At 34.5% G+C, this 12,454-nt stretch overlaps 2 protein-coding genes and 1 long non-coding RNA gene across 3 annotated transcripts in view; all 3 read left to right on the top strand.

Moving 5' to 3' along the window:
• LOC134847732 (transducin beta-like protein 2) overlaps nt 1-12,454 on the top strand; it is a 343,894-nt gene that overhangs the window by 119,545 nt on the left and 211,895 nt on the right. The gene's annotated exons all lie outside the window — the stretch shown is intronic.
• On the top strand, nt 1,077-2,738 carry LOC134848017 (uncharacterized). Its single transcript, XR_010162885.1, has 2 exons — nt 1,077-1,756; nt 2,214-2,738. It is a non-coding gene; the product is annotated as an uncharacterized LOC134848017 (long non-coding RNA).
• LOC134848509 (uncharacterized) lies at nt 5,940-10,578 on the top strand. The gene is made up of 7 exons (XM_063865990.1): nt 5,940-6,046; nt 6,492-6,554; nt 7,651-7,802; nt 8,135-8,287; nt 9,083-9,197; nt 9,744-9,860; nt 10,421-10,578. The coding sequence occupies exons 1-7, from the start codon at nt 6,001-6,003 to the stop codon at nt 10,447-10,449; spliced, it is 675 nt and encodes a 224-aa protein (XP_063722060.1). The 5' UTR covers nt 5,940-6,000; the 3' UTR covers nt 10,450-10,578.

Here is a 12,454-nt window from a genome sequence, read left to right as displayed (position 1 = left end):
TGTTTGAAAAAGTTTTAAAAAATTCATTAGATTGCACCAATTATTGCTTCATTTTTAATGAACTGATTTTTTTTCTTCAGTTGTTTGAGTTTAAATAGTTATAGAGCATAACTCTATAGAGTTATTGAGAAACTCATTCAGTCTTAAGTTTATTTATTCAAAACGTTCCAAAGAATGGAATTTTGGTGTTTTTGTGAAAAGCTTCCGATTGTTTCGGAATATTTCTCCCCTTGCAAATATCCTAAATCCAATTTCAGTCTTAAACAGTGTTCATCAAAAGTGCGATAAAAAAATTATTGAAGTGATAACGTAGAAAAACCAAATATGAATCAGGCATAAATATAAATAAACATATTTTCAACTGAAATCTTATGAAACTTAACTGTTTATTTTGCTAGTTTTCTTCAATTTTATATGCCGAAATTACATCAGACAATTGTACATGAACAACATCATAGTCTTTAGAAATTTGCAAAAAAAAATTTTTTCAAACTAATTGTAGTTTTTTCAGCGTGGTGTGATACAGAATCTGACGTAAAACTATAATTTAGGCATATTTGACGGTCATAGTAATACAGGCAAACAAAACAACAGTTTTTGAAGAAAAATGGCTAGAAAACCGAAAAAAAAATTGTAAAAAAGTTTAAAAAATCGAAAGTTTTTTCAGTTTTTTTTTGCAGAAACGTTTTGATTTTTTGAAATTTTGAATCTCAAAATGACATCTAAAATGTTCAAAAACTAATTTTACCTAAGAGTAAATTTAAAATTAAGCATAAACAAGCTGTTGTAAACGGCCTAAATTCAGCTTGAATAAGCATGCTCGCTCGCTTTTTTTGCTCGAATTAAGATGAAAAATCAAAAGTTTCAAACCCGTTTTTCTCGAAACTGGGAAATTTTTTTCAAACTTTTTTAATCTCACTCGAATCATGACTGAAAGAATTTAATAAAATATATCACTATCTCCGATGATTTTTTGTGGCAGCTGATTTTGCGCGGAAAACAAAAAAAGAGAGAAAAAACTCAAACACCCGCATACAAAGTTCTTCCTAATTTTTGAAATGGTCGCAACAAAAAGATCATTGATAAAATATGTTCGAGCAAAATTGAGAAAATGGTTTGTTTTGCAGGCCACGCAATTTTGTCAGCCGCAGAAAAAATCAGCTTAACTATGAAAAATTAACCATATGTTGAAAATAACTATGACAACATTGTAACTGCAGCATTTTGAGCAATGTTTTGAAAAAAAGTAACAAAAACGCGCGTGTGAAAAGTTGGTTTAAAAAATTTTGAGCGTGCACATTTTTCATATATTTTTATTTGGTTTGTTGTTTTGGTAGTTCGTCAAAATGCTTACGTTTAATGTTTTACAACGTCGTTTACAGTCTTTTCTGTACATTTTTGCTGTTTTATCATTAATATCCGTAATTGGATTTATTATCACAGGCATTTTTGAATATGCTCTCAGACTGCATGACTTTCATGCTTTTGACCTTCACCACATAAATATTGCCACAGTATCCTACTTGGTATGTGGCATCATGCTGATCGTGGGTACCGTGGTTGGACTTTTTGGAATCCATCCACCTGCGAAGGAACACCTGGTCGAAATCTATAAGTGTGTACTGCTCGTGCTGATTGCTTTGCTGATCGGCGTTGGGATTTTCTCGTTGTTAACTAAAGATGACGCGGGAAAAGTTTTCTGGGACAGTGTGAATCAGAAAATGATACATTACCCAAACGATACAGAAGTGAAAAGGTATGTTATGTTTATATCTGGGTAGATCTTGGCCTTTCTCGAGAGAGTGGTCCAATACAAAACATATAACACAATCTTTGAATATTTTCAAAGATGAGCAATTTGAGCCAATATTTTTTCAGCAGGAAGTTTTAAGCAAAATAGCCGTTTTGAAATTTTTTTGGAAGGTCTTCAAAAAAGGAAAGAGAAAAACTCAAGTGTGGACTGGCTGAACAAGATTTTGTCAAATTTGGTATCAAACCGATAGCCTATTTAAGTTGGTTAGTATAGGAGTGCTTGAAAATTTCCGTCCAAAAGTTGCCCATATTTTTAAGGATCAGAAAATTGTCACTTTTATAAAACCGTACGATAACAATCAAAACGAGATAGGAAACTTACAAATTTCATTATTTTTTTTTCAAAATTTCGTAGTATTTTTGTGCTAATAATTTCGAAGGAGTGCAATATCATTTTTCAGGGGTTGGGACAGAGTACAGGAAGACTTCAAATGCTGCGGGAAATCGGGCCCCGGAGACTGGAAGGTCGTGTTTATTCCGGGCTATCATGTACCAGACTCCTGCTGCAAACAGAGAACTGAAGGTTGCGGCGAAACTCTGAGCAGTTTCAATGATACAAAAATCAACCACGAGGGCTGCGCAGATGTGGCTGGATCCATTGTTGAGAATTATTTGTTCCAGATGAGCTTGATTGCTGTGGTTTTTGGGGCTCTGCACTCAGTTGGGGTTATAGGTGTATTTCTGTTCACACGCATCCTCACGAACGGAGACTTTTCTGTGTCACTAAATTTCTGTGACATTAACGTCAGAAATCTAAGGGAAATAGTGCCTGATGATGATTGATGAATCTACTGAAAACTTACAAAAGACATCTTAAAAGCTTAAAAGAAGGAACTGCTCAATTAATTAATAAACTTTAATCATTGCTCTTTTGTATATTATTTTATTTTAAATTTGAACTTTACAAATAAACTATTGGAAACGACCATTGGAAACGACCTGCTTGTATAAGAGATTTCATACACAAATAGTTCACTGAAAGCATCAAATTTCTAAATTTTGGCAAAATCTCAAAGATGAGTATTTTCGAAATTGATTTTTTAAATTAACAGGCATTGATCAAGGCATACATAAACAAATCATACAAGAAAAATAGAAGTGTTTAACGTTTTTTTTTTTAAATTATAAAGAGAAGCTCCAAAAAATTCAATTTTTGTTTATCCAGGACTACACTACCTTATGCGCACAAAAAATAAATTTTGCATTCAATTTTTTTTAAGAGAATGTTTTTTTTAGTTCAAAATTCGATTTACGGTTAAAAAAGTTTTGATGAAATTTTAAAAATACTTGTCGCCATCAAAAAATTGCAAACCATACAGCTTCCATATATGGAAATTGTTTGAGTAGCATTTTTTGACAAAAAAAATTTCTTTTTATTTTGCACAATACACCAACTTTGATGCCAAAACAAGAAAAAGGCCTTTAAAAAATGATGACACCGTTTTAGGAAAATATATGGATTTCGTATAAGTGGTATTTTTTCATAGACTTAGTTTATGGAATTGTATGATTAGCATTTTTGGTCTTTGGAGGTTACCCGGGAAATTAGTTGAAGAATTGCTTCCTTGTAAAATGTAAAGGTAACCCTGTTTGAAACCTCCGAACTATTTCCTTTTCCAAATCAAAGTTTCATTACATGCAAAATTAGTTTAAAAAAATGAGCCAAAAATGACATTTGAATTGTTAAAATTTGTGAAAGGAAAAACAGCACAAAAGCCTGGCTATATTCAAAGAAGACTGCTCGTATCAAAGCAACGCGCCGATTGTTGTGACGGTCCATAAACTTGTTTTGTCTAGTTTTTGCTCAATGAAATATTGACTAACTTTCATTTTAAGATGAATATTAAGAATCGTGTATGGGATGAATAAGCGACTCACAGCAAATAGCTGCATTTCACAGCTTTCTTTACGCCAGGAAAGTCTAGTGGAGTGCGCGCGCCTTCTGGGACAACAACGATACATGCAACGATCCCCCGATGAAAATATTTTTGAGAAGTGGTCTGAATAAAAAAAAAACCACAAGCATAGATATTTCTTACTTTCTTCGAAAGTTAGAAAAAAAAGAATGCGAAATGTAAACTTCGAAGTTCTAGAAAATCTTTGAATAGTTTTTAAGAAACTTGCTGCCCGTGTATGTGCAACAAAAAGAAAGTCGCAAATGGTGTTGATCTTGACTACTTGTGGTTAACCCATTGTTCAGTTTTTTTTAAAAAAGTGAGGAGAGGGATCAGGGGAAGTGGCTGCCTTTTTTTCATGGATTTGGCCTTCCCCCTCAACAACAAAAGGTTTTCTTTGGTTTTGTTTTATGACATTGGCCCTAAAATTTTACTAAAAGCTCCTTTGGCATCGATATACACTAATTTTGAAGGAGAGCGCGAGACAAAAAACCGCTGCAAGGCCAAACTGTGCACTGGATAAGCGCACAATTTGTGTCTGCATGCTCCTGGATTCCAGTGACAAGTCTTGTCGGAACTATCAAAGAAATTGAAAGAACAAAAGAGGAGCAATTGGAGCGTCCTTTTTGCGGAATCCACTTACAATTCACAAAATGCACAGTTTGGCCCTGCAATGACTCAATTTTTTGGTCAAAGGATTTCCAAGGAGGAAGGTATATGCTCTTTTGTTCGGGCCTATTGCAGCGTGCGGGCAAGAAAAATGGCTAAAAAAATTGCAAATTGTCCGTAGTAAATTAACCTCTCCTAGCACAACTATTTTTCTCAAGGAGCAACCGCACAATCTCATATTCACCTAAATAATCTACAGTAGAATGCCTTCATCAAGCATGTATTAATTCTTTAAAATAGTTCTGTATAAAATAGGCCTTTCATTCAACACGCAATGCTGTTTTAATGCTGTTATTTACACAAACGAATGTTTTAAATCAACTTTCTTTAGTAATACGGTTAATTTTGATTTAAAAAAATCTAGGCTATACTTAAAGTTAGCTTTTAAAAATCAATATTTTCTCCCCCCCAAAACCGTTTTGAAGAGGAGGGGAGGGGTATGGTTGTACGGTTGTTGACCCCCTGCCGACCCAATGCACTATTCTGAAATATCCATTTTATGCTGACGGACTCCAATCTTTACTATCTTTGAAGGGGAAGAGCGCGCCAAAAAACGCGTCTTTTTAGTCAAAGTTTTCCATAAGTGCCTAAAAACCTTTTCTTGGCTTGTTTTTTAAATTTTGCTTACGGCGCAGAAATTGTGATTAAAACAGGAAGTTTTAGTGATTTGGGAGAGCTCAGAAAATCAATTTGGTCTACTTGAGAAAAGGTGGCCAAAATTTTAGATTTTTTTTTGAAAATCCCCCCTCTAGAAAATCTTATATCTGCCTCTGTCTTGTATCAAGGCAAGACCCTACAGTCCTGTTTATGGAGTATTTTTGATGAAAAAACAATTTCCAGCACACAATTTGTTAAGTAAAAAGTAATATAAAACAAATTTAGCAACAAAAAAATCCAGACAGAAGAATTGTTCTCAAATAAATTTGAAGTAAGTTTTTAATTGTTATCGAATGTTTTCACCTTCTTTCCTTTTCTTTTCGAAGGGATTTTTTCGGCTGTTTCGGCTTGTTTTGGCTCAATTTGGCCAAAACAGGCGTTTTTTAGTGCTTTGGGAGAGCTTCAAAAATTAATTTGGTCGACCTAAAAAAAGATCAAAAAAAATTTTAACATTTTAACATTTTTCAGATTCGCTTTAATTTCGAGTGAAAAAACATCAATAGACAAAAAATCAAAAAATTATTCGGCAAAAATAAGAAAAAGTTTCAACCACACACAAAAATTGGCACTAGTTTAAAAAAACAACAATTTTTAATGTTTTTACTTGATTCGAAAAGTGAGATATTTTCGATGACTGTTGTCTGGTATAGCTTTTTACTTCTAACAAATGAACAAAGAAATCAATCGATCCACATTTATACCATGCATGTATTATCCTTTGATCTTTCCAAGATGCTCAAATATCGAAGAATGTCTTTTCTTCTTTTCAAAGAAGATAGAAAAATCTGTTTCTCAGCAGGTTTTTGACATTAAACAATCAAATCTCTAAATCTGCTGCTTGTAACATATTGCGAGTTCTCGTAGTTACTTTTGACTGGGTTTTAAAATCATTCCATCTCAATCTTTCGAGTAGATCAGTCAGTTGTTGGTGAACCAACTGGGATAAAACCTTCGACTAAACTTCGAGATGAACTTGGGACTCTCATTTGCCTTTTCGGCAATTTTCCTTGGAGGTAAGACTCAACACAAACTACAAGCTTTTTAAAAGGAATAAGTCTTTTTTGTCCGATAGTTGACTCATCAACTCGGCCTCATGAACCAATTTCAATTAAATCGCACAGAGCTCAGATCTTAAAGTGCTTGATCTCAAGAGAGCTCTGATATTTGATTGAAAGAAGTTGGTTGTATTCCAAATAGAGAGCTTTCGTTTCAATTTTGCACTGTTTTTGGGTTTGCCGCAATGCTTCGGAGAGCAATAAAGTAGCCTTAAGAATATCGATTTATCTTGAAATTAACTAATAGCAGCTTTGTTTTCTTTTCTATTAAAATTCCATAAATCTCTAGTGATCATCAAATTTTAAGTTTTTCCGATGTTTTCATCAATGTTCATTTGTGTTCTATCCTAATCAACAATGACTGTGGCTGTATGTCAGTTGCGTTTAAAATTGACTGTTGCAGTGACCTATGGAACTCTAGTGTCAGAACCTGGATGCCCTCCCGGAGGATTCATTCGCATTTCAGGTCTGTTTTCAATTGCTTCCCTGAATTATTTTGAACATTTTATAATAACATTTCCTTCGTCAAATTTTTTAAATTTCGAATTTTTGACGATATATTTTTTGAGGATATACATTGATTGAGGAGTTTCATTAGCTTGATGAATTAGAAAAGTAGCGGGTGGTGCTAATCCAAACAAATTCACTCGCTGGCATAACTCTTTATAGAAATTAAGAGAAAAATACTGTTGAAGCTCACTGATGTATTTTTGTATGTTCAAACAGAGTCGGTCAGAGTAATTCTTTTTAATTTCTCTCCGCCCCAAATCATCAGTTTGAAAACTAGAACAAGGATTTTCTCAACATTGAGAGAAAGTTTTCGAAAAAAAAACATTCAAAATCCGATTCCTGGCTAAAAATGCTTCGATATGATACTACTTTCGATTCCGTTCGAGTGATCGTTGAGGATCCTGTAACGACTCGCAAAAAGCAGATCTTGACCTATGATGCTTTTTACAAACGGTGGCAGGAAACTTAAAGTTCGCTCAAAGTAGTTCGTACCCACTGAGTAAAAGATTATGCAAAAAGTGAATCTCGATTGATATACAATATTTTTGAGAAAAATGCTCCCCATTTCATTGATTTTGGAATAGAATTATTTATTTAAGCCATTTAATCAAGGAATGCCTACTGCGGTAATTTTCCTTAGTGAATTGTTTGGGCGGATGTTAGGCAGACGGCTTAACTATATCCGGATCTATTTAAAATCCACCCACATAAGTTGACCAAGTTTAGATCCGCCCCCATTGAATTTGGACTGAAATTGCTGTGCACTTTATGTGAAATACTTCATTCTGATTGCTTCAATGGAGTGTTTCACACGGAAGCGATTACAATATTTCCGGGTGAAATTTTTCGGCCGAGGTTGCTAGAAACAAAAAAAACATCTACCCGCCCAAAAAAAAACACTTTAAGAGCGAGAATGGTAATTTGGTCCCCGTGTTCTCCAAAAGATCCGCTAAGCGGCTTGACAATTAATACTGTGATTCAGTATCTCTCTCTCTCTCTCTCTCTCTCTCTCTCTCTCTTCTAAAATAAAATGTTGACTTGTGTTATTTAAGGCGCCGATATGGGTAAGTGTTACAAACTGGTGCTGAACAGCACTGCGGACAAGCAATACATTGACAGCGACTTCGTGAAGATGCACGAGGCATACATTGAGTGTACTTTGCAGCAGGGTTGGATTGCACGGCCCAAAGACCGACCCGAAGCCGTAAGCATTCTAAACTACTGAACAAATATTACATAACCCTTGCATAAGCATTACAGAGACAAATGCTTAGTCCTAAAGCCAGTGGGGTCGTTGGGCTTCAATCCTACGAGATCCCACCATGATTACCCAACTTAACATTAATTTCTGATTGCTTGAAAACAATAAATGTTAGAGATTTTGTGAATATGCTAAGAAGTTTTCCATACATGCAGTGTAGTGACTTGAATTGCGAAACTGGATAAAACAGAATTTTTTGAAAGACAATCAGGAAGCAAAAGAAATCAAACCTGAAAGTGGTTTTAAAGACTATTTTAAAAAAAATTTTACTTTAGGCTGCTCTGAAAAATTGGCTCGTGGCCAACCACAACGACCTCTTTGACGCTAACAGTCCGAAAGGGGTATGGATGGGGTACCGCAGGGCGCCATTCCCTGTGGGAGATCTGGACTACAATACCGAAGTGAAACCTGAACGAATCAACCCCAAGGTAATCATAATTCAAGCCAACAGGAGATTCAAAAAGATCAGCAACCACCAGAGGTTCTAAAAGTTAACTTACAAAATAAATCAATTTTTTTAATAATACTTGAAAAGTTCCGGTGTGATAACTAATACTTAACCAGATAGGCGCAAGTTTACACTCGGTCATCTCGCAGTATTTCTTATAAAAACAAGTTCAAAACTTCCTAAATTTAAAGTGTTCTGGAAAAACTTTACTTTTTTTTAAAGATAGCTCCCGATAGCCGTTTTTAAGTGTGAATTAAGCTAAAAAAAACGAAAAAAAAATCAGATTTTTTTCTCAACGTTGATACAACTTTTTTTTGATTTTTTCTAAAAAGGCTTCAAAATGATAAAAAGGCCTCAAAAGGCTCCTTACTTGACTCACAACGAGCTTTCCTTGAGACATCTAAAGTTCGCCCTAAGCCATAGTGTAGTGTAGTGATGGGGTAGCCTTTTTAAACCTTTTTTTGGTGAAGTCGTTATGCGGGAGCGGTGATGAAGTTGTTACGTCTCCGCCTCTCTATCGAAAGGTCGGATGTTCGAGGCCCACCTAGAGCCGTGCTCGTTGTTTGAGGGTGAGGCAACATTAACCAGCCAGAAAAATAGCCAGAAAATTTGCATGTAGTCCTTAAGCAGGGGTACAACTGCGGTTGGCCGTCATGAGCTTTATAGCTCGTACTTGGTCCCCTCCCTAGTGGATAAAGGGTCTTAACTTGACTTATTTGCACTGTCAACTGTGATCGGAAAGACTATTTTATGTACTCATTTATACTGTGGTTAGGCTTACTATGACATGTACTTGGACTGCCCTCGAGTGGTTATGAACCCTGCCCTGTGGAGGAACAGCAGCAACGCGGTTCAAGAACAGCCGAACGACGGAGGAAAGGCCGCTCTGGGTAATCTAGTTGCACTAACATGGTTGCTATTATCAGAGCAGAATTTTAAAATGGCAAAAACAATCCATCCAAGCGACTTATTTTAGACTGCTCATTTTCAATCTTGTTTCGTTAAAAGTTTCGATTACTAGGTTCTATAGGGCGTATAGTTGCTCATATTTTTAACGAACAAACCGTTCCGTTTTGATAACTGCTTCAAGTTATTTTAAGAAATAAACATTTATCCGAAAAACTAATTTGAAAATGCAATTAACCAATTTTGTTTAAAATTTATTTAGTAATTATTTAATTTAGTAATTAAAGCAAGATTTTGTTTCGAGAGAAACATCAAAATTACATGATATTAATGAGATTAAACGAGATGAAACTGAAAACGAGAATAATTTAAACAAATTTCCTAAATTCCTCAACTTTTTCAACACTTTATAGATATTTATGTAGCAACAATAAAATCTGACAGCTCTGGGACTCGTACCCTCGATTCCCTGCTTTTCAATCAGTTCAGTTAACAAATGAGTTTTTTTTTGTTTTTGTTTTCGATTACAGACAAGGTAATCTTCGACGAAAGATGTGTTGCATTGAAGAAGGTGTCGGATAACAAAAATGTGGGCCTAGACGATTACGATTGTGAGGACGGACTTGTTCACGCTACCCTGTGCGAGGGTAAGACAACAATTCCACTCTTTTTAAATCTCGATTAGGGTATCGGCCTCTCAGTAGCTCTCAGATTAGGGATCGGCTGCGACAGTCTCGGCCTATCAGTAGAAAGGTTGTAGGTTCGAGATTCGCCCTAAACCGCCATCTTTGTTAGAATCTTAGCACGGTTGATAGATGATTCAAAAACATTTTACCAAGTCTTTCTTTAGAAATTGTGATCATTATAACTATCGTCGAACAAAGCAATTTTATTTAATTCTAGTTTTATGAATGAAATAGGGATAAAAATATTGATCAAGACTATTTTGTTCAAGACAAGGTTGCTCAGTTTTTTTTGATCAAGTCTTTATGGCGCGGAAAATCAGTTAACGCGGTCATTGCTATCCACGTGAAAAATAATTTTGAAAGGAAGTCTCGAGCTGCCGAATAATTTTAAATCTCAGCTATTTTCGATTCTAATTTTGTTTACTACACCCTCGTTAGTTAAAGCACAAAATACCTTCACAATAGAACTTTAGTTAGTTAAAAAATTATTGCATAAAAGATAATTATTATAAATATTTCAGCATGCTTTGTTCCCGAAGAACCTGCGTAATCATCTCCACAAAGAGGCGACCCCCTTCCAATAACATTGACACAACCAATGTGATGAACAAAACAAAAACAACAAAAACAGCACTAACGACGGAAACTTATAAAAAACAATATCAAAAAATTTATTGAATATCAGAAAACTTGATTCAAAGTACAGTATTTTAGTATGTATTTGTAGCCTATTTTGATTAAAAAAAGATTCTCAGCCTGCTTTAATGTGTTTTTGTCTTTGAGAAGTACAGAAACCAACTTCATAATTCCGACTTTCGGCTTTCTGCTTTCGCGTACCTGATATAAAGCTGTCGCTTCCACTCCACGGAGACATCTTGACCACAAAAAAATTGAGTCATATTTCGTAATTGAACAAAGTAAAAGACGTTCGTCAAAAACTACTTTCACATTTTTCCCAAACGTTTTAGTAAATGACGGAATATTTAATATTTGTGCTCCTGGTGGTTGTTTTTTTTCAGCCAGCCATTTCTGAGGCAATTAATCTAGAAAATCCCCTGGAAGCTATCGATGTCGTGGGCTCAAAACTAAAATGATAGCTTACCTGCAACAATTTTCAGCAATATTATAAGGGTTTGGAAGCTGGTAGTCTGGCTTTTTTAGGATAGCTAAAAAGCTATATATTTTGGTTTGTTTATAACATGCTATATATTTTGAAATAATGCTTCATCAGAATCATAATCATCAGAATCATCATCATCATCATCATCATCATCATCATCATCATCATCATCATCATCATCATCATCATCATCATCATCATCATCATCATCATCATCATCATCATCATCATCATCATCATCATCATCATCATCATCATCATCATCATCATCATCATCATCATCATCATCATCATCATCATCATCATCATCATCATCATCATCATCATCATCATCATCATCATCATCATCATCATCATCATCATCATCATCATCATCATCATCATCATCATCATCATCATCATCATCATCATCATCATCATCATCATCATCATCATCATCATCATCATCATCATCATCATCATCATCATCATCATCATCATCATCATCATCATCATCATCATCATCATCATCATCATCATCATCATCATCATCATCATCATCATCATCATCATCATCATCATCATCATCATCATCATCATCATCATCATCATCATCAATATTATCATAATCATCATCATCATCATCATCATCATCATCATCATCATCATCATCATCATCATCATCATCATCATCATCATCATCATCATCATCATCATCATCGGAAGAAAAAAACACTTTCTACACTGTTTTGTTTAAAAAAGTCAAAATCAAAATTGCTGTACTTCCGCGTTACGCAGTCACTCTTGAAGTTTTTTTCATCAAAAGGCTCATTAGACAATACTTAAATAAAGCAGCTCTAATTTTGATAAGTTTACAAAAAATTGGTTTTTCAAAGTAAGGAAAGCGTTTCTTATTTCGTAAGCCTTACCCGCTCTCAGTTTAAAAAAAATGTTAGATTATAATGGATTTTATTATCAGTCTCCATAAAATTCAAAAAAAAAATGGTTATAATTGATTGAAAATGGATTATAATGTTACTACTTCTTAAAACAATAAAAATCATTTTAATCGATTATAATCAATTTTTTTTTTGAAAATTTTTTCTCAAATTTTTTTGAATTATAATCCATTATAATGGATTATAATCCATTATTATTCAACAAACGTCATCCCTTCATTTCGTATCAGTTTTTGTTTTGTTTTGTGTGTTTTGCAGTTGGTTATTGAACTCAAAGAAAAAGAAACTGTAATTTTGTACTTATAGCCATTTTAGTAACGGAGCCTAAAAACATTCTGAAGGCGCCTTTGGTGCCAATATATACTAAATTAGATGGGGGAGCGCGCGCCAAAAAACGCTATTTTTTGGTCAAAATTTTCCAAAAAGTGCCTACACGCGACTTTTTTGGCCAGTTTTTTCAAAACTCTGCCTGCGACGAAGAAATTTTGACCAAAACA

The sequence above is a fragment of the Symsagittifera roscoffensis genome, chromosome 6 (genome assembly GCF_963678635.1).
Source record: "Symsagittifera roscoffensis chromosome 6, txSymRosc1.1, whole genome shotgun sequence".
NCBI classification, from domain to species: domain Eukaryota; kingdom Metazoa; phylum Xenacoelomorpha; order Acoela; family Convolutidae; genus Symsagittifera; species Symsagittifera roscoffensis.
The sequence above is the reverse complement of the archived record's forward strand: the minus strand, read 5'-3'. Positions and strand labels throughout refer to the sequence as shown.

Bases quoted from the DNA above. Each gene is read 5' to 3' on its own strand.
- LOC134848509 (XM_063865990.1), top strand. From the start codon at position 6,001: ATGAACTTGGGACTCTCATTTGCCTTTTCGGCAATTTTCCTTGGAG. The intron at 7,803-8,134 runs GTAAGCATTCTA...ATTTTACTTTAG, and splicing joins CCAAAGACCGACCCGAAGCC to GCTGCTCTGAAAAATTGGCT. The intron at 9,198-9,743 runs GTAATCTAGTTG...TTTCGATTACAG, and splicing joins CGGAGGAAAGGCCGCTCTGG to ACAAGGTAATCTTCGACGAA.